The 22609-nt window shown below is 41.6% G+C and overlaps 1 protein-coding gene across 1 annotated transcript; it reads right to left on the reverse strand.

Annotated features, from left to right (window-relative positions):
• Positions 1 to 1299: 1299 nt before the first annotated feature.
• On the reverse strand, positions 1300 to 16031 carry LOC119053187 (zinc finger protein 883-like). The gene is made up of 3 exons (XM_053672091.1): positions 15774 to 16031; positions 13177 to 13303; positions 1300 to 7593 (listed from the first exon to the last, which is right to left on the reverse strand). The coding sequence occupies exons 1-3, from the start codon at positions 15873 to 15875 to the stop codon at positions 5861 to 5863; spliced, it is 1962 nt and encodes a 653-aa protein (XP_053528066.1). The 5' UTR covers positions 15876 to 16031; the 3' UTR covers positions 1300 to 5860.
• Between the last annotated feature and the right edge of the window lie 6578 nt (positions 16032 to 22609).

Genomic DNA, 22609 nt, shown 5'->3' on the forward strand with positions numbered 1-22609 from the left:
CCGACGGAAGTCCCGCCCTGCACAATGGCCTTAACGGAAATGCTTTTTCTGAGTCTTTGTTGACTCAGCCTGGTGATAGTCCACACCTGCCTTCTGGGTAAGATAGGTTTATACTCCAAGGCTGAGATCCTGTATTTCCCGAGCTCACTCCAGGAGTGGATTTGCAAATTTATACCCCAAGAATACCCTGAGAATACTCATAGAAGTGTTAATTTTTTCAGTTAACATTACTCTGTGAAGCAATTGTTAGGTATTGTTAACCTTTTCAAAGCATGATTTGCAAAAGGACTCTATAGCACTGTTTTAATAACGTGTGTATGAATGTTGGTATAAAAACTTTCTGGAAGATTTTGTGAGACACCAAGAAACACTTGAAAAATATGTCAGTAAAAGCTCGTAGCCCTGGCTGGTGTAGTTCAGTGGGTTGAGTGCCAGCCTGCAAACCAAAGGGTCACCTGTTCAATTAATTCCCAGTCAGGGTACATGCCCGGGTTGCAGGCCAGGTCCCCAGCTGGGGGTGTGAGAGGCAAGTACATGTTGCTATTTCTCTCCCTTTTCCCCTCACATCCCCTTCCCCTAAAAAAAAAAGTTTGTAAAATACAAGTAGCAATATAAACAATGTGCATGTAAAGGAACTTAAAGCTAAAGGCTGCAAATGACCTTAGAGTTCAGTGGGAGACTGAACTGTGCCTGCAGATGACCTGGCACCTGATGTCTGCTTAGGGGAACACAGCTGCGCCCATGGTTACTGTTCCCTTTAGTATGACCTACACGGTTTTTCTTGTATACACTGCATCCTAGAACGTATACTTGTATCTTTCCAATAACTGGGAAGATCAGTTTGACTTCTGACTACTGATAGGTTACCTTGACAACTAAATGCCATCAAATTAACGCTCAAGTCCCAAGTAACTTAGGAGTGGTATTCGGGGGTGCTCCATCTGTTAAAAATGGAAAATCAGTAAGACTTATAAGGGCTTTAAAGATTTAGCACTAATCTAAGACATTGTACTGACAGCAGAGGGGAGGAAATGACAAGAGGAAAGGGTAGATTTTCCAGATGCCCATGCATGCCACTTGCCGACTTTAAATGGATTGTGTCGTTTAGGAACATATAAGATCAGTTTGCAAATATCACTAAGGATGCCTCAGAGTCACCCTGTTCTCTTAAAAAGCCATCAGCTGTGACAATGCTAATTGGGACTTGCAGACATGAACCCAACCTGATTTGGCTAAGTGCCGCGGACCAGCCTCGCCAGGAGAGGGGAGGGGGTGGAAATGAGTCAAGGACGCAGGGAGTCAGGTTGGAGAGGTCTCAGCATCCCGCTGAGCCCCGAACTCCGTTTATTCAAGGCTTTTATTACAATTATGGGGAATAAGCAGGAGGGGGCTGCACCCAAGCCAGTTTCTTTGTCCTTTCTGCAAAGCTACTCCACGGGACAACAGGGGAACACAGGGTGCTATCAAAACTTCCCTGTTTATCAAGCACCGGTGCATGACCTACCCTTCTACAGGGAAACAGGCTGTCTAGCTTATGCTAATAAGTTCTTGGGAAACCTATTGTCTACCCACAGCAGGTTCCAGGCAGGGAGCCAAGCAAGGTGGAGAGGAACTGTGCCATGGGCAGCGGCCTTGCCAGCTGGCCCTGGCCCCCCGGCTTTGCCATGGGGGGCTAGTGGCGCCCACAGCTAAGAATCTTAATTGTGGTCAGTATGTACTGGGCAATGGAATGAGAGTTTATGTTCAGAACAACGTATTCCAGCCCAAGTATTGCTGGTGCAGACACAGGGAGGCTAGAAGCAGGATGTGGTTGCTGAACATAGGACTGCAGGGAACAGATGATGAACACCATTGTTTTTCCCCAGCCAGTACTTGACAGTGTATAGTATCAAGTGGGCACAGAGTTTCCTGTAAGATGTGAACATTCCATCAAGCAGATAATATACTACAGGTCTCCACCATCGTTTTTGAATATATCCCAGGTAACATGTTCAGATGTCCTCAATATTGCAGAGTAGATCGGACACTTGTAGTATAAAACTGAAGCACCACATTCACTACAGAGGATAGTATCCTGTCATTCACAAAATAAGTGTGCAGAAAAACCGGGCTCTGATTCACCAGGGTCTCATTAGTGCTGAACTGTGTGATAAGCTGAAAAAAGAGGTAGACAAATGCAGCTAAGGCTCAAAATAGTTTCCCCTGGAAAGACCACTGGAAATGACAGGATTCCTATAAAGACTGTGAGGAAGATGGTAAATACTCTGAGATATAAGAGAAATGGAGATATAATGACAATTGCAACAATGAAAACAGCAGCTAGATGAGTTTCTCATTTGTCTGGCCTTTGCTGTCCTCCTGCCTTCTGCTGAGGGCCTAATATGCTGTGGTAGAGACTGTCCCCAGCTCTAGTGCCAGACTCACAAGATTGAATCTAGGCTCTTCAATCTGACCTCCCTCTGCTATGTGACCCTGGAAAAACTCCCTTCCTCTTCCCAATTATATTTCCCCCAGAAATATAACATCATCTACTAATCCTAGGGTGTGGTTAGAATTTAAGTACAAAAAAACCCCCACACACATTAATGATCAAAAAGCAAACCCTGAAATATTAATACCTGTTAAGTGTTCAGTGAGTTTCATTACCTCTATTAGTTCTTACAAGAGCCATAGTCAGTGCCTTAATTTACTGTCAGCGAAGTAAGTTTTGGGGAGTTTTATTGTCACTCGGATGCCACAGCAGGGATTCACAATGAGACCAAGGGGCCCTGAATCCACCTCCTCCATGGTGAGGAGTCTGTGTGGATCTAAGAAGCTCCATTTACTTTCACAAGTACTTGGGTCAGGTCCCAGGAGTCACTGGCTTGTGGACAGCACCTACCAGTGTGATAACTAGTGGTATAGCCACTACTTTTGAAAATAGTACCAAAATTGGGATTGTGTGGCCAGCTACAGCTGTGAAATAATTCACAAACAGGACAAAATGCAGAAAGCAAAGTTTTATTCACTTTCCAAGAGAGAAAAGAGGCCTATAGATGCATGAGTGGTAGTGCTAGTGGTGAAAGGTTGGGGCTTTTTTATTGGGTGATAAAGGGCAGCTTTGCATTTGAATGGTTGTAGCTACTTATAAAACAGGTTTCCAACAGATTATACAGGCTTCAGTTTGCTGTTATATTTGGGTTTAGGGTCCAGGTATTGGGATATAGTATGTGCTTTTTGTTTAAGTTTCTAAAATATCTGAACGGGGGATGAGTTCTGTAACCTCTCCAGCCCTGACAATAGAGACTCAAACAAACAAGCTCATTCTGTCTGACAAGGTCAAGGAATGGATATATAGCTCTGGTTCAGAGTGCCTAAAAGGTAGGTTTTGTCCTTTCAGGGATGATGGCATTTTGTCTTTTTTTTTTTTTAGCTTTGAACTTTTTTTGGTTGTTCTTTTTGAAAAATATTTTATTAACTTACATTCACTTATTTTCAGAGCTAAGGTGAGGGAGAGAAATATTGAAGTGTACAAAACATTGTTTCTTGCATTCGCCTTACTAGGGACTGAGTCCAAATCAAATTCCAGGCATGTCTTCTGACCAGGAATTGAACGTGCAACCGTTTTGTTTGTGGAACACCAAACCCACCATGGCATCCAACCTAGGGCAAGGTTGCTGTTTAGCCCTATTTTACACAGCTAATCCTGAGGCCCACAAGAGAGTATCAATTTCCTGCAACCATAACAATGGTCAATAATCTAACATTTAAACCCAGGTTGCATGGCCAAGGTACTGGGAGTCCAATCACTATTCTCTTGCCTTTGGCTTCTGGGAGGGCTGAGTCTCAACAAATACCTGTTCACCTTCATACCACCAGGTGTGTACCTTCATGTTCGGTGGCAGCCCAACAAAACCCAGATGGTAGCCCACACAAACAGCTTAAAACTAAAAAGCAAGGCTTTATTATATTACTAAATGTTTGAATTTACAAAACAATGAAGTGTTAATAATGCAACTTAGTCCTTAAAGTATTTATTATGTACATACTACATAGTGTATAGCAAAAAAAGAAAAAATCCAAGTCATTTGTATACCTTCCACTATTAAAAACAATTATACAAAAAGGTTACTCCATAAAACAAAAATGATTTGTTATTTAAGGAGTGGAAAATGGGTGACTTTACAATGATCTTTGTTTTATTCTATTTGTTAAAGGAGAGTAATCCAATTTAACAAAAGAATAAGTAGATTATGTAAGTACAGATTTTGCTAAAAACACGTCACTAATATATACACTCCTGCAAAAATGCTCATCATAAATCCTTAGGGAAATGCAACTAAGACAACAGAGAGAGCATAATGAACATATGAAAAAAGCTAAAATTATAAAAATTAAATCAAGATTTTGTTAGAGTGGGGAAATGCAACCCTCATACACTGTAAGTATGAATGCATAGACACACTTAGTTTAGATAGTACTTTGTTAGGTACTTCAAAATATAAACATTAAACTTCTGAGGCATGTCTGCACTGTGAACACATAAATTTAACCTCAGACATTTTCTTAGTTGCTTCAATGCCATTACACTGAAAAAAAAAAAAAAAAAAAAAAAAAAAAAAAGCACATTTTCTAAAATTTAACCATTTATGCACATTTATGCAATGAGACCTCTCCCATGTCAAAAGGGTATGTATACAGACTAATGCCTAAGGATTTCCCATGTTTACTTCATGCTTGAAGCCATCAACCAGTGTGAAATGATTAAGGTGTCTATGACTGAGTCAAAAGATGTCCCACATGTGATGTCCCTGTAAGATCTATTTCCTGTGTAAACTAATGATAAGGAGAAAGGATTGAAAAGAATATCCCACACTCCCCGTACTCAACACCTTTCACCAGATTGAAATGTCCCAATATAATGGAGGCTAGTGCTACTGCCCTGCAAAAAAACCCCACCTCATATTCATGTATTAAAAAAAAAAAAAAGTTTCTCCTGGGTGACTTCTCAGAAGGTAACAAAGGAAATGGATAAAAATGAAAGATTTCCCAATTTTCTTCAGTTCTAAGAACTAAGAGATTGTGAATTCTTTTAACAACAATGAAGAGAATGGCTACCATTAAAAGATTTCTCCTATTTACATCACTTAAACTGCATTTCTAGAAGCACCATAAACTCTTATACTAATGGAAATCACTGACACAAGAAAAACATTACATTCACTACAGGCGTAAGACCATTCTCCAGGGTGAACTCTCTGATAAGAGGGGACTACTACAGAAAAAGAATTTCCCATGTTCACTGCACTCATAAGGCCTTTCTCATATATGAAATCTCTAAGGATAAGGAAGGTTACTGGTAAAATAAAATTTCCCACATTCCATGCGTTCATAAAACTTTGCTCGGGTATATAGTCTGATTACAATGAAGGTTAATGCTACAGATAAAATGCTCCATTTACTGCCCTCTTTACATTTCTTTGGTGTGAACTCTTTGATGGTAATGGAGGTAATGCCACAAGTAAAGGACTTTCCACATTCAGTGCACTCATAAGGTCTTTTGTAAGTGTGAATTCTGTTTACAGTGGGCAGAGCTACTGGTATAAGATTACTCACATTCACTGAACTCACACAAACTTTCTCCAGTGTGAACTCTGTGATGTTTACAAAGTTCACAGCAACAGGTAAAATATTTTCCATACTCACCACACTTACAAGGCAATTCTCTAGTGTGAACTTTGTGATGATAATAGAGGGCAGAATTATTGGTAAAAGATTTTTCACATTCACTGCACACAAAAGGCCTTAATCCAGTGTGAACTTTCTGATGAAAACAGAAGATAACCCCCTATGGGTAAAAGATTTCCTACACTCACCAAATTCATAATGCTTTTCTCCAGTGTGAAATCAGATGAGAATTAAAGTAATCTTTTTTCTTAAAACATTTCCCGCATTCACCACACTCATAAGGCCTTTCTCCAGTGTGAACTCTCTGATGACGAATGAGGCCAGATTTGCAGGGAAAACATTTCCCACATTCACCGCACTTATAAGGCCTTTCTCCAGTGTGAACTCTGTGATGATAACGGAGGGACGAGCTAATGGCAAAACATTTTCCACATTCAGTGCATTCATAAGGCCTTTCTCCAGTGTGAATTTTCTGATGATGACGAAGGGAAAAGCTCCTGGTAAAAGATTTTTCACATACACTGCACTCATAAGGTCTTTCTCCAGTGTGGACACTCTGATGATTACGAAGGGCAGAACTACTAGTAAAAGATTTCCCACATTCACCACACTTATAAGGCCTTTCTCCAGTGTGAACTCTGTAATGATAACGGAGCGACGAGCTAATGGTAAAAGATTTTCCACATTCACTGCACTCATAAGGCCTTTCTCCAGTGTGACCTCTGTGATGTTTACAAAGTTCAGAGCTACCAGTGAAAGATTTACCACCTTCACTGGACTCATCAGGCCCTTCACCAGTGTGAACTCTCTGATGATACTGGAGTGAAAAGCTATAGGTAAAAGATTTTCCACATTCACTACATTGATAAGGCCTTTCTCCATTGTGAACATTCTGATGATGACGGAGGGTAGAGCTCCTGGTAAAAGATTTTTTACATTTACTGCATTTATAAGGCTTTTCTCCATTGTGAACACTCTGATGATTACGGAGTCCAGAGCTACCAGTAAAAGACTTCCCACATTCATTGCACTCATAAGGCCTTTCCCCAGCATGAATTCTCTGATGATATCGCAGACCAGAGCTTCCAGCAAAAGATTTCCCGCATTCACTGCAATCATAAGGCCTTTCTCCAGTATGAACACTCTGATGATTACGAAGGCCAGAGCTACCAGTAAAAGATTTCCCACATTCACCACACTCATAAGGCCTTTCTCCAGTGTGAACTCTCTGATGATACCGTAGGGCAGAGCTAAAGTTAAAAGATTTTCCACATTCACTGCACTCATAAGGCCTTTCTCCAGTGTGAATTCTCTGATGAACACGGAGGGAAGAGCTAGTGGTAAAGGATTTCCCACATTCACAACATAAAACACACTGTCTTTCTGTAAGAAACCTCTGGTCCTCAACAAGTGCGTTGTCACAGCCAATGGCTTTTTTGTATTCTTTTCTGGTGTCATATTTTGTAGTTTGAAAAGTCATCACAGACTTAGAGATGTCACTTGCCCTCAGCATGGTGTGAGCAGCCAGTTGCTCAAGATGTCCTGAGCTGATGAGGAAACACTTTTCAACCTGACTAGAGGCACAAGGATTCCAAGACACATGGAAATTGCAGCTCTTTGCAACTGAGATCCTATCCACACTGCTTATGAAACAATTCTTTGTTATCTGTTCCTCCTGTTGCTGGTAACTCTGTGCACTGAAATAATATGGTTTTGCACATGCCCCACATTTCAGCAGTGTTGGGTTCCGTTGTGTTCCCTGCTGGTCAACCAAAAGGAAAATGTCTTTCAAGATGAACCCACAACTCTCACAGGGGTGGCTCTTCTGGGAAGACAGTGCTGATTTAATATTCTTAGCCTTGGAGTCTCCTGCAGATATATTCTCTTGAACGCCTGCCTCCACCTCCTCTGTTCCACAGCAGCAACCTGAACAAAAAGAAACGTTATTGAAGTTCATACTGACCTTAGGGAACGGGTTTTCTCATCACAAATATGCATCTGTAACCCCTGGCATGATTCTATGTGATGATTTCCAAGACAAGTGAGACAGACACTGAAAAAAGCCCCTCAATTCAGTAAATAGTGGGAATTCATTAAACAAAGGACACTGGAATAGGAAGGGACAAAAGGAAGACAGGCTGGGTTTACAAGATGTTCCTCTGTTAGTGGCTGCCTGCAAAGCCCTTCCTTCTTATGATGCACAGCTGTGTAGAAGAATACGCATGCATGCAACTCCATGAGAATCAGCCACAGCAGATCAGCCACATTCTACGAGGTTTGTAGAAAAATATGTGGACACTGCAAGGTGCAACAGGCATTGATCAAACATGGAGAACACATCAAAAAGACCCCTCTGGGAAATGGTTGTGGTGCAGAGGTTAGAAAGGCAAAGAGTTTCCATGGCTGGAAGTCAGGGTAAAAATGAAAATCATTTAAGTAACAAAAGGCAATATGCGAATACTGGGAAAGGATAAGTGGATTAAAGTGTAGGCACTGGTAATGGTGACAAAATACAGTTAAAGAGAACAGCTTCCTCACTATGTTTAACAAAGCCCTGGAATCAAATTCTCCCCAACTGCCATTCACCAACTCCAGACCACCTTTGAGCCCATTTTGTCATAGCTGGATTCCTGCCCCTCTTGTGTTACACAAAGGATTCTTCCACTTGACTCTCCATTAATCAATTATGTAGAATACTGATGATGCAACTCTAAAGAGAAAGCAGAAGAGATAATAACCAACACTGCTGTAGAGCTACACACACACACACACACACAGAACAAGATCTTTGTGTGTGATGACACCAAGATGACAGAATAAAAAATACAAATATTTAACTCCCTTTAAGAATAATTAGACAATCATCCATATAAAATCACATCCCTTCGGGAAAGGGGAAGAGGCTAAATAGACCAATAATATCAAAGAGCTACAAAGTGCCACATAATACAAAGAGCTAGGCAAAAGAATAGCAGGAAAGCTACAGCTTGTATGGCTCAGTGGATGGAGTGCCAGCCTATAAACGGAAAGATTGCAGGTTCAATTCCCAGTCAGGGCACATGGCTGTTTTGGAGGCCATGTCCTCGGATGGGAGTGTGCAAGAGGCATCTGACTGATGGACTTCTAGCAGTATCATTTTCACTCCCTCTCTTTCTTATTCTCTTTCAGTCATTACAAATAAGTAAATAAAATCTTAAAACAAAAAAACAATAGCAAGAAAGATAGCTTAGCAAACAGGATTAGATTCAAAACACTAAGGTAAGAACTTTTCAGAGACACTGTACTTGTGCTACAACTGACTCCATAGCCCTGGCCACTGAGGATCCCTTCAATCTTCACAATGCTGACCTTGGTCATGGGGCGGCTAGAATAATGGGAAGTGAAGCTTCTCCTCAACCCAAAACACCACACACCATCTAGTAAGCACCCTTGTATGTATATGCAGATAAAACTACTCCTCTAAACAGAACTGGTTCATGAAGTCCAAAAAAGTAACTGCTTCATCAAATACCAGACATCAACATTAAGAAAAAGGGAAATACAAAAAAAAAAAAAAATCAGAAAGGAACATAACAATTTCAAAGTGAATTAAACCAAAAAAAGGAAGTATATAAATCGCCAGAAAAATAATTCAAATAATCATTCTTAAAAACATCAGTGAGATACAAGCAAAAACACATGGAATTCAACATAATGAACAAGCAAATATGGGAACAAAACACAGGGTCAGAGAGAGAGAATAAAAAAGAATGCAACAGGTATTTCGGAGTTGAAGAACACAATGAATAAAATTAAAAATGCAAAAGAGTTTCAAGAACAAACAAGATCACACAGTAAAATGAATACATTACCCCAGAGGCAAGTTGTTTAAAATCATCCATGTGAGGGGGGAAAAAAAAAGAGGACAGCCTGTGTGAATACCGGAACACTACAGAGATAACCTATATTGCATTGTGGGTGTACCACAGGAGATGAAAAGAACTGAAAATGAGAAATAAACAGGAAGAGAAAAAGCATAAAAATTCTATTTAAAAAAAAAATGAGCTAGCCCTGGCTGGCGCTGCTCAGTGGATTGAGCGCAGGTCTGCGAACCAAAGGATTGTGGTTCGATTCCCAGTCAGGGCACATGCCTGGGTCGCAGGCCAGTTCCCAGCAGGGGATGCACAAGAAGCAATCATACATTGATATTTCTCTCCCTCTCTCCTTCCCTTCCCCTGTAAAGATAATAAAATCTTTTAAAAAATGAGCTAAAGATTGACTTCAAAATATGAAAAAGAAATGTGAATAGCCATGTTTAAAATCCTCCCAGGTCGTAGTACAGATTCAATGCAAAAAGAACTTCAGCAAGACATATTATAAAAAAAAGTGTCAAAAATCAAGAGCAAGGAAAAGTTTGAATGACCGAAGATGATATAAACTCCTCATGTAAGGACAACCCTCCCATAAGGCTATCAACAGATTTCTCTGAAGATACCTGGCAGGCTTGGAGAATATCAAATGATATAGTCAAAGCATGAAAGGAAAACCTCTGCAAACCAGAAAAACTATTCCTCAGAAATAAGGTCTTTCAGCTGAAATAAAGGCATACTATATAGAAACAGGAAATGTAACTAAGTGTAAAACTCTCTGGTAAGGCTGGATGTCATCAAGTTTCCAACAATGGAACAGTTAATTGCTGAAGTGTACTTTATTTAACTCTATTGTATAGGATAAAAATAAAACTGATTAAGAATAACGATGGTGTCCTGGCTGGTGTAGCTCAGTGGATTGAACACAGGTCTGCGAACCAGAGGATCGTAGTTCGATTCCCAGTCAGGGCACATGCCTGGGTTGCAGGCTGGTTCTCTGCAGGCCAGTTCCCAGCAAGGGATGCATGAAAGACAACCATACATTGATGTTTCTCTCCCTCTCTCCTTCCCCTCTAAAGATAAATAAATAAAACCTTAAAAAAAGTAACAATGGTGCCCTGGCTGGTGTAGCTCAGCAGACTGAGTGCTGGCCTGAGAACCAAAGGGTTGCAGGTTTGATTCCCAGTCATGGGGATATAAAGTACAGAACAAGGAATTAATGGATAAAGTCAGTGCCATTTGCTATTGTGGCACCATCTGCTGAGCAGGCCCTATGACCTTGTTAAACATGAATGCCATTTTACTCTTCTGAGTTTCAGTGCCCAGGATTAGAAATTACTGGAAAGCAAGTACAGCCCCTGAGAACTGCTTCCTACAGCCAAAGGCAGAAGATAACACTGTAACCAACTGCAACCCCAACAGCCCAAGGGCCACAAAACAGCACCTTCCCATCCAGTTTTGACCCAGTTATAATCCAATTAAAGTTCAAAGCCTCCACCCCTCAATACTGGTGCATCTCTCCACACCATGCCCCTCTCCTTTATTGCAGAGGGAATAAAACATTACTCCCTATACTTTCTTCTCTTTGTGAATTCTTTCACAGCCAGCAGCACAGATCATCCAAACAGAGAATATAGTCAATAACAGTCTACTAACTGTGTATGGTGTCAGAAGGGTGTGAGATTTATCAAGTTGATCACTTAGTAGTTATACAATGTCTAATCATGAAACTAATATAATAATGTCAACTGTATTTAAAAATAAGATATTTTAAAGAAAGGTGAAATTTGTCTTCCCATAAAAAGAAAATTTCCACAAGACACAATGTAGAGGATCACAAAATCTTTACAGACACAAATATGCAGAAAATAAAGAGATGTGAAAAATATTTCATGCAAATAACACCAAAGAGATCAGGAGGATAACAATTTTAATTATTATGCACCCAACCACAGAGAAGCTAAGTACATTAATGAAACAACATGAGATCTTAAGGCAGAAAATGCAATGCAACAGTACTAGACAACTTAAATATTCCCCTTCCTACAATGGGTGGATCATCCGTTTGAAACAATTTAGAAATTATTGAAGTTTGAGAACACTATTGGGAAAAGAGAACTAATAAATACACGCATAGTATCTTATCCAGCCCTGGCCAAGTTTCTCAGTTACTTAGAGCATTGCCGTTTCAGAAATAGTTTAAGAATCTGATCCCCTGTTAAAGCTCTATACATAGTTCGATGTCTCTCTCACACTGATGTTTCTCCTTATCCCTCTCTTCTTTCTCTAACAATTAATAAAAATATATTTTTTAAAGATTTTACTTACTTATTTTTAGAGAGAAGGGAGGAAGAAACAGAGGGAATGAGAAACATCAATGTGTGGTTGCCCCTTGCACACTGCCTGGCCACTGAGGACCTAGACTGCAACCTAGGCATATGCCCTGACTGGGAATTGAACTGACAACCCTTTGGTTTGCAGGCTGGCACTCAATCCTCTGAGTCACACCAGCTGAGGCTCAATGAAAATATTTTCCAGTGAGGCTAAAATAACTAAATAAATACACACACACACACACACACACACACACAGACAGACATCTGTAAGGGTATGGGCACAATGCAAGCCCTAGTCAAGAGCGTGAGGGTTTGTTTGTTTGTTTTTTAATGAAAATGTGAGTTAGTTTATTAAAGTTTGGGGCAATGAAACAAACAAAAAAAAAGGACCCCTGGAGATATAATCATGGGTGAACCTGTTAGGTAGAATAGACATTAAACTCAGGCAGGAAGGAGGGATACGTGCCTCACCTACCACCTCAGTAGCCCTGAGCCTGGTCCAATAATATTGCCAGGTGTTCTGAACATCACAAAAACACCATGCTAGCATGAGAGGGGGAAAAGCCCTTGAAATTTTATGTGTAGTTTCCACTATCTGGGAAAGAAAGGCTTTCAAACCGTATGTTAATCCCAAGGCCTAGGAGAAAACCAGGAGTGGGTTCACAGTGCCTGAAGAAGAAGATTCATAAAAACCTAGCTAACTGCCTGATTCTGGTCACTATTGTTTTATGAGGGGGTCCCTAGTGCTTACAGAAAGATCCCATAAATAACTTTGGGTAACTGCCTCAACATTAGAGATCTGCTTCCTGTTAAGTATCTGTATACAACAGGTAGCCAAATGTGGTCTGGAGCAAGATGAGAATTCGGGCTAACAACCCGCCTGCTCATACCTACTTTTGGGTAGTAACCTTGGCCCCGGGGAAGCAAGAACCACCTTTGGCTGTCAATCAACATGCAACTCCCACATCCCCATCCCACCAACTATGTAAATTCTCAGGATAAAGGACCTGATGCTTTTTGCTGCCCTTACCTTGCGATGTCCATAACCTATGCCTTTTACCCTGACCTCGGCAAGGCCTATCTTCCATGAGAATATATCACTAATGAACTCTGTTTAAATGCTAGTAGACTGCTAACCTGTAATTCTCTACTGTATCGGAAAGATGAATCGAGTCTATCCCATAAAAATCCCCAGACTAGCTGCTGCTGTCCATTGTCCCCTGGGTACAAGTCTGGTCAGGACCTATAAAGCTTAGAATAGAAGAAGCAAATGGCAAACCTGAGGAAATAGGGATGCAGGCACGCAGGGAGAGTCAGTGTCTTACCCAGAGATGATATAAGAGTATAGTTCTCCAGCATCACACTGATGTACAGGCATCTCTGAGCCTCATCAAGGAGGCGCCATTCTGTCCTGGAGAAATACACAGCAACATCCTCAAAGGTCACAACAACCTGTCAGAATTAACAAAAATAAATCTGGAAAAGTCTGAGACCCCAGAATCCTACTTCCCCATGACCAACCATCTGCAGGGCCAAAATCGGAAAAGACATCAGCCCTTGGTACCAGGGATGCCTATAGTCTCATGGTGATCTCATTAATCACTCTCATCACCCTTAGCAAAGGAAGGCAGGATGGGAGGAAGTAGAGCAGATAAATGCCATTTAAATTCAGGGCTGTGCCTGCAGGGCCCCATTCTTCTTTTCCACCAGTTCACCTTCAGCTGCTAGGACCAAAATTGCTGGGGTAGTTTTGAACAATCTTTCTTTGCTGTAGCTGCAAAATCTGAAACTTTATTTGTACTTCTTCTTCTTTTTTTTAGAGGGGGGAGAGGAGTGAGGAGAGGTGGAAGAGGGTATAAAGGAGATAAATAATAATAAAAAATGCAATATAAAATGGACCAACAATCCAACCTTTTCTTCAACCTCTGAGGCCCAACGCTGCTTCATCGTCTGTCCTGGGACCCTAAAACTTTCCTGGTTCTGGGCTGCCTGCCACCTTTTTTACACTTGATCTTAGCAAAAAAGAAGTGATGCCTGCCACCTTTTTTAACTTCCATATTTCCCACTATGCAGCCAGAGGTAGCCTGTTAAATCCAGGACAGCCTAACTCCTTTTCTTATGCAAATGATCCATTCTCTCCATGAACAAAATGATCATTTGGCCAATTTACAACTGTGATTCTTGACCCCGCCTTCCTGTTTTTGTTTTTGTTTTTTACCACAAAGAAAGGAGACCTCAGATACCTATTCCTAGCTCTGTGGTATCTCCAAGTATTTCGATGTGGAAGTGATTCTCCCTAGATGAGCTTCTATAACTGATTCCAAGGGCTGCCATTGTGGACCCCCCTGCAAAAGGGGTAACAACATGCTAAATCTGACCAGCTTATGGAATCCACCATGATAGCCTTACAAACTCAGAGGCAGAAAATACCCCCATAGATGGTCTGAAATTAAAACTTTCTCACTAAAAACGGGTAATGGCAAGTTTTCTCCTAGGCCCAAATCTTCCCTGAGAAAGGTCGTTTTTTTACCTTAACTGAGCTCATCTTTCTACTTTTGCACCTATGTTAACATGCCTTTGGAACATCAGCGTGATTTCCTTTTTTCTTACCCATAAGGGCACAACCTCTGCATGAGAACAGACTTTTAAAAAACCCTCATTGTTCTTACTATTGTTAGTTAGTTAACTATCCTATATCTAAAAATGTAACACTTTTTATCTAATATCAGAGTTTCCTTGTTTTCTCCTGCCTCTTTAACCTTTCACCCATTTGATTTCAAGGTCCCTACTTGCGTCTTCCCTTTTGATTCTGCTGTATAAAATAAGTATTAAAACTACCATATTCAGCCCTGGCTGGTATAGCACAGTGGTCTGAGGGCGGGCCTATGAATCAAAGGGTCACCAGCTGGATTCCCAGTCAGGGCACATGCCTGGGTTGTGGGCCAGGTCCCCAGTAGGGGGCGCAAGAGAGGCAACAACACATACATGTTTCTCTCCCTCTCTCCTTTCCTTCCCTTCCCCTCTCTCTAAAAATAACTAAAACCTTAAAAAAATTAAACTGCCATATTCTAAAGCATATTCTCTCTTGAGATTTTGTTTTCTGGCAATCATCGTCAGTTTGGCTAAAATAAACATTAAAAAATAAAACGCTAAAAATCGGAATGTTTCTTACACTGATATCAGAAGTGGGAGCCCCTTGATATACCTATGATCTACACTCAGGATTGGGGTATCCCCAGGGCCCCCAAATCTGAAAGCTGGGAAATTACCAAGGAAATAGTTTTCAGACAGTATAAGGTAATGAATGTCACCACCAGGTAGGGACTGAGACACCTTTGCCTTCCTTGTCTAGTTCAATAATGATTTTCAGCTTCAGAACCTGTGGGAAGACGCGATCAATCCCCTTCACCAACTGGTAAGCCGGTCTCAGCTGTATCCCCGCCCAGCCATGGAGTCTAGTGACCTCAGGCCAAGTATCTCCTCAGTGCAAGCCTTCAACAAGCGGCTCGCGAACCTGTGCCTCTCTGTCCTCATTACCAGACTCCAGTCGGTTTTCTATCTCAGCAGAATCCTAAAAGCTTTGAAAACAATTACACAGCCTGTGTCTCTCTCGGTTCACGACGTCCCCCGGCTCCCAGGACTCTTGAGAATAAAGGTGCAAACCCTCTGCCTCCCAGTTAGGAGCCGACTCCGCCTCAGACTGTTTCAACGAGCTATGAGGCCGACACCAGTTTGTGGGTCCTTCAGGGTCAGCAGCAGCTGCGCGTCGCTACTCGGTGGCCCCTCAGCCCATCACCCTCTCCCACCCCGTTACCCCTGTGTCACCCACGAGAGCCTCACGTCCAGAACACAGGGGAGTGAGGTGCAGGGCGTGACCGGCGCCCCGCATTCGAGATGGAGGACCCAGTGACTGAGCACTCACCTCAGCCGGGCGCCTCAGCGAGGCCGCCGCCATGGCAATCTGTGTGCTGAGCTGTGAGGGAGCGGAGGGCCAGGAGGGGGCGCCGAGCACCGCGGTCCCCATCCCGGACAAGGCCCAGGTCACACGGGCGGAGTCACGGAGCCTCACAATTGCGTTTGTGACGCGGCGACCAGATCTCTCCCCACCAGCACCTCCACTGAGGCCCGGCGCTCACCTCCCTCTGACCGGTCAGGAGAGCCTCAGAGCGGGCAAAATGCCCGCCAGCAGGGCGACGGAAGTCCCGCCCACATGCGTTCAGCCCCAGCGGAAAAGCCTTTTCTGAGCCTTCATTGGCTCAGCCCTGAACAGCCTTCTGAGTACTGCGATTCCAAGAAAAGGGTTCTACCACCTGATTTCCAGAGAAAAGACTCAGATCTCTGGGAAACCTATTGGGAGATAACGCGTCCTGAATATGATAAATGATATCATCTGTTTCTGGTAACGGGTCTCACGTGCACGGTGATGGACATGCATTTACCTCTGGAACTGCACACAACCAGTCACAGAAAAAGGAGGTACCCACATTTTTCTGACCATAAGATGCACCTAGGTTTCAGAGGAGGAAAGTAGGAAAAAAATTTTGAAGCAAAAAAGGTGGTAAAATATTTAATAACATAAATAACATAATATTTCCCCAATGTAAATGTAAACAGAACTCAACAGCAGCATTAACAACCATTATTCCTCCCAAATTTGGGGAGGGCGGGGGAATTGCATCTTATAGTCCAAAAAATACGGTACACCTGCATTACAGGGCCTGGAAAATTTTATCAGAGAAATGACCTACTTACAACATCACATGTATGTCAGAGGTAACACAAGAATGTAAGTCAAATGTTTCATACAAAAAAACCTAAGATACAAAATATAAACTTCAGTGGAAGTCAATTGTTTAGTTAGAAACATCCATTAAGAAGAATAAAGTTTTGAAAAACTGGGAGAATTGAATTCTGACAAGGTTATTCATATTATTTTAACTTCAAAATGTAATTATCATAAGGAAAGATTTTCCCCTGTGCAGACATATTTAAGAGAAGAGGTGACATGTTTCTCATATTCCTAATGGAATAAGATGAATCTATATAGAAATTATACTTAGAGTAAATAAAGTACATATTCATACTCAACCTATGTATACCCCAGAAAATTAAAAAGCACATAAAATGTTAGGATTAACAAAAAAATATGGGCATACATATGTACAATATCAAACATCAATAATACTGTAACAAGCCTGTCTTATTTAAAAATTTAGAGCAAACATAACACCAAAATATAAACCAAACCTTGAACAATATTAAAATTAAGTAACATGAGAGTTGAAAAAAATCTAAAAACTTACCAGATATTACTTAAAACACATTTTTCAAAAAATAAACACAGTATTTTCAGCACCCTGCCATGGGAACAGTGGTCATAGAAATGGTCTGATGCTCCAGCCAAGTTGCAAACATGGAAAAATTGTACTACATTTTTATTGTTCACAGAACAGCATCCTGATCTAATCACATTCTTCTCCTCTCTTTCAGTGAGAGCTCTTAAAATACTCAGGATGCACATACTTGTCTTTTTGGTATGTTATTTTTTTTCATGTTTCAACAGCACCTATTACCTTATAGTTTACAATAAAATAAAATATATTCTTCTCGACTACTTGGCTAGCTTTCAGTTAAGGCTTTGAAGAAGCAAGTTTGCCAACACATTTATTTATTCATTGATACATAACATAAAACTACCAGAACTTCTGAATCAGATGAATATAACAATTACTAAATGATTGATGAAGAAATGAAACATGATGCTATCTATGTCTCTTCTTCAGCTCTTCTTTATTTTTCTGCTAACAGCTTGCTATCTTTGTCACCAATTGTTGGGAACCGCCCTGCCTGGTTTCAGGAGCTGTAACCCCACCATGGCTAAGGCTGAGTGAGGGACCTTTGACCATAAACCGCTAAGGAGACAAAGCTTATCTCTCTGGCAGGAGCACCAGTTCTGCTCCTTTTTCCATAACTGGCCTCCAATGCTTGATAAGTTAGTCAATGACGGGTAAGATTCCCCAACGGGGGAACTACCTAAGACAGGCATGATCACATGGAGGTCCCAGGGAAGGACTTGGGGGACTACAGCAAAAGGGGGTGGTGGACCCTCACCCCTCGGCTTTGACAAAGCCCGAGTTCTCATTCTGTCTGCAAGAAGCCTCCTAATCTCTTGGCTGCCTTACTTTCCCTGCCTGACTTAAGCCTGAAACGATGTCAGAGGGCAGTGCAGCCCTGTGCTGGAAAGGGGTGATCTGGCCTAAGAAAGAATGTATAAAATCCTGTGAAACCTGCCTTGATAAGAATGCTCTCAATTAAATGATAAGGGTCTGAGCAGGACATGAGTTTGTTTCCCAAAGTTTTGTAGCCTTTTAGCTAATAGACCCTGACTCAGAATAGACCCCCGTAGTTCTTTGTATGCTATCTATTATTTGCTCCTTACTGCCTGACAATGATTAATGAACTTTACCTGTATTCCTGTGCAAATTGAAACACAATAAAAACCTGTCAAGGCAAGGATTGGCCCACTCTCCCCTTGAGAGAGTTGCCAGGCCATTCTGAGGCTCCCCCCCCTTGAGGGAGTAACCGTGCTGATCCTTTTCCTCCACCACACTTGGTAGTCCATGTGAATTTGTCTCATATCTCATCCATAATGCCGCAGACACTACAGGCCGGTATCCATGTCAACCTATTTTTTCCAAGTTCTCATTAGTTAAAAAGACTCACACTTTGTAGAAACAACAATTTAATGGTAGCCAATTTCCCAGGAGAGAAATTGCTCAGGTTAAGTCTCTCATTCTTAGAGTCAGTGTCCTTTATTTACTACCCATTGTGTCTTACCTGTTCTCAGGCTTAATAGAGCTTTTTATTTTCTAGCTATATAAGTAATTCTCATTGTGTAACTCCATTAATCAACAGGAATAACCCTCTGTACTAATTCTTTGATGCAATTCATCACATCAAAACAAACTAAGCAAACAATAAGAACAGGAACAGAATCGTAGGTATGGAGATCATTTGGAGGGGATCTGGTGGGAGGAGGAAGGAGAGGGATGGAGAAAAATGTGCAGGAATTAAAAAGCATAATTCAAAGGCTATACTTTCAGGGATCATTTCTATAGTTCGTTAAAAAGCATAATTCATAGGTACAAAATAGTGGGATGTTAAGAATATTACAGAAAATGAAAAAGCTGAAAAACTTATATGCATGATCCATGGACATGAACTAAGAGGGCGGATTGCTCGGGGGAATGGTGTACTGTGTGGAGGGGGAAACGGGATAATTGGGACATCCATCACAGCATATCAATAAAATAAAAATAAAAATTAAGCCCTGGCTGGTGTAGCTCAGTGGATTGAGCACAGGCCTGCAAACCAGAGGATCGTGGTTCAATTCCCAATCAGGGCACATGCCTGGGTTGCAGGCCAGTTCCCTGCAGGCAAAACTCCCAGCAGGGGATGCACTAAAGGCAACCATACATTGATGTTTCTCTCCCCTTCTCCTTCCCCTCTAAAGATAAATAAATATAAATCTTTAAAAAAATAAATAAAAAATAAAAATTAACTTTCTGTAGCATTTAGTGAGACACCAAGACATACCTGAAAGGCATATTAATAAAAGGTTATAAATTACAAGTAGCAATATAAACAAGCACAATATAAAGAAACTTAAACAATGTAAAGAAACTTTCAAACAATGTAAAGAAACTTCAAGCTCAGGGCTGGAGATGATCTTAGAGTTCAATAGGAGGAGATTGAAATGTGCCTGCAAATGACCTGATACCTGACCTCTGCTTAGGAGAACATCACTGTGCCCATGGTTATTATTCTCAATATGACCTTGTATACATTGCATCCTAAAAAGTGTACTTATCTCTCTCCAATAACTAAGAAAATCAGTTTGCCTTAAGACTTGTGATAGGTTACCATGAAAATGCAATGACATCAAAATAATGCTCAAGTCCCAAGTAACTTACAAGGGCTGCTGAGGGCTGTTTCATGTGGAAAATGGAAAATCAGTAACATTTAGAAGGGCTTTAGAGCTTCAGCACTAATCCAAGACACTCTACTGAGAGCACTGAGGAGGAAACAAAAGGAAGGGGTCAATTTTCAGAGTGTCCATGAATGCCACCTGTGTGTTTAAATGGATTATGTTGTTTAGGAATATTGTAAGATCGGATTGCAAATATTACCAAGGATGCTGCAGACTCACCCTGTTCTCTGAAAGAGCCATCAGCTGTAACAATGCTAATTGGGCCATGCAGACATACACATAATCAATTTGGCCACTGGCCTCTGTCTGGAGCAATTAGGAGTAAGAATCTTCATTGCGGCTAGAGCATACTGGGCAATGGAATGAGAGTTTATGTTCAGAAGGACTAGTTCTTACCCAAGTATCTCTGGTGCAGACAGGGGGAGGTTGGAAAGGATGATGTGGTTGCTGAACATGGTCAGGGCCACAGCAGATAGATGGTGAGTACCACTGTCTCCTGCAGCCAGTCCTGACAGAGTAGAAGATCAAGTGGGCACTGAGTTTTCTGTATGAAGAAGAGGTGAGCACTTTACCAAGGAGATAACATTAAAATAGGTCTTCATCATCACTTCTGAATGTATCCCAGGCATAATACCCAGCTGTTCTCAATACTGCAGAGTGCACGTCAATGACATGTACCAAAAACATTTGCAGGGCCCTGGCTGGTGTAGATCAGTGGATTGAGCGCAGGCCTGCAAACCAGAGGATCGAGGTTTGATTCCCAGTCAGGGCACATGCCTGGATTACAGGCCAGTCCCCAGCAGGGGCCAGTTCCCAGCAGGGGATGCACCAGAAGCAACCATACATTGATATTTCTCTCCTTCTCTCCTTCCCTTCCCTTCTAAAGATAAATAAATTTTTTAAAAAATGATGTAGACAAAATGCAGCTAAGCCTCAAAGTAGTTTTCTCTGGAGACAACAGAAATGACAGAAGACCTAATATGTGATGATAGAGACTGTTCCCAGATCCAAAGCCAAACTCAGTTGACTTTAGGCTCTTCAATCTGGCTCCTATCTGCCCTGTGATCTTGGAAAAACCCCTTCTTATTCCTGATTCTATTTTCCCCAGAAACACAGTAAGTTACTAATACCCAGGGTACTGTTAGAATTTTTAAAAAATGATCAAAAGCAAACCCTGGAGCCCTGGCTGGTATAGCTCAGTGGATTGAGTGCAGGCCTGTGAACCAAAGGGTTGCCGGTTCGATTCCCAGTCAAGGCACATGCTTGGGTTGCAGGCCAGGCCTCCAGTTGAGGACGCATGATGGTCAACCACTCACTGGTGTTTCCATTTCTTTCTCCTTCCCTTCCCCTCTAAATAAATTAAAAAATAAAATCTTAAAAATAGAAAGCAAACTCTGGAATATGAATACCTGTGTTGAGTTCCATTACTTCTATTGGTCCTCACAGCAGCCATAATTAGTGTCTTGTTAACTTAATATCAGTCAGTGAAGTAAATTTGGGGTATCCCCCGAGATGCTCCAGTGGGGGATTCATATTGAAACTGATGAGCCCTGAAGCCACTCCTCCAAGGGGAGAAGTCTGTCTGGACTGCTGCACATATGAGGGATCTGAGAAGCTCCATTTATTTTCACAAGCACTTGGGTCAGAAGGTCCCAAGAGCCACTGACTTGTGGATAGCAGCCACCAGTGATAACTGGTGTTATAGCCACTACTTTTTAAATAAGCACCAAGACTGGGACTGTTAGTGAGGCAGGTGACACTGACTTTGTGAAAGAATTCACAAAGAAAATGCAGAAAGCAAAGTTTTATTCCCTTTACAAGAGAGAACAGGGACCTAAGTGCATGAGAGGCAGCACAGGAGGTGAAAGGTTGAGGCTGTTTTTATTGGGTGATAAACAGTGGGGTCTTTGCAGCCGGGTAGTTGTGACAATCAGTTATTAAACAGATTTCAGGCTGATTGTGCACACTCGTTCTGCTATCTTTAGATTTAAGGTCCAGGTGTGAGGATCTGGTGTGTGTTCTTTGTGTATTTCTAAAACACCTAAACAGAGAGTGAGTTCGGTAATCTCTCTAGTCCTAACAATAGAGGCTCAGAAAAACAAATGTGCCTGAGTCAAGGAACAGAGAGGTAGCTCTAGTAGAGAGCCTTTGAGAGATTTTGGCCCTGGCTGGTATAGTTCAGTGGATTGTGCACAGGCTATGAACCACAGGGTTACTGGTTTGCTTCCTAGTCAGGGCACACGCCCGGGTTGCATGCCAGGTCCGCAGTCGGGGACATGTGAGAGGCAACCACACTGATGTTTCTCTCCCTCTCTAAAAATAAATAAAATCTTTATTAAAAAAATAGAGGAATCTTATCCTTTCAGGGATAAGGGCTGCTCTTTTTAAAAAATATTTTAACTTCTTATTTTAATTTATTTTTAGAGACAGGTAAAGGAGGGAGAGAGGGACCTAGTCCAATTTGCGGGCCAACACTCACACACTGTGCCCCTCAGCCCAGGTCAATGTTGCTTTTTATCTGTATTTTATACAGGAAAATCCCGAGTTCCATAGACAGCATTTCTTTCCTGCAATATAACAAGTCGGTAATCTAAGATTTAATCCCAGGTTGAAAGGCCGAAATATGGTGAGTCTGATCACTGGTCTTGTGTTCAGGAGGGTATGGAAGTTTCTACAAGTGTATGTCCATCCTATTACCAAGTGGTGTTCCTTCAAATCCTGCTGCAGCCCAGCAAACCCCAGATGATAGACCACAAATGGCTGAAAAC

This window comes from Artibeus jamaicensis, unplaced genomic scaffold, assembly GCF_021234435.1.
Source record: "Artibeus jamaicensis isolate MK-2021 breed Jamaican fruit bat unplaced genomic scaffold, CSHL_Jam_final contig_723, whole genome shotgun sequence".
In the NCBI taxonomy this organism is placed as follows: domain Eukaryota; kingdom Metazoa; phylum Chordata; class Mammalia; order Chiroptera; family Phyllostomidae; genus Artibeus; species Artibeus jamaicensis.

Coding starts and splice junctions, on each gene's coding strand:
- LOC119053187 (XM_053672091.1), bottom strand. CDS start 15,875: ATGGGGACCGCGGTGCTCGGCGCCCCCTCCTGGCCCTCCGCTCCCTCA. Junction 13,304..15,773: donor CGCTGAGGCGCCCGGCTGAG/GTGAGTGCTCAG, acceptor TAATTCTGACAG/GTTGTTGTGACCTTTGAGGA. Junction 7,594..13,176: donor TACTCTTATATCATCTCTGG/GTAAGACACTGA, acceptor CTTTTTGTTCAG/GTTGCTGCTGTGGAACAGAG.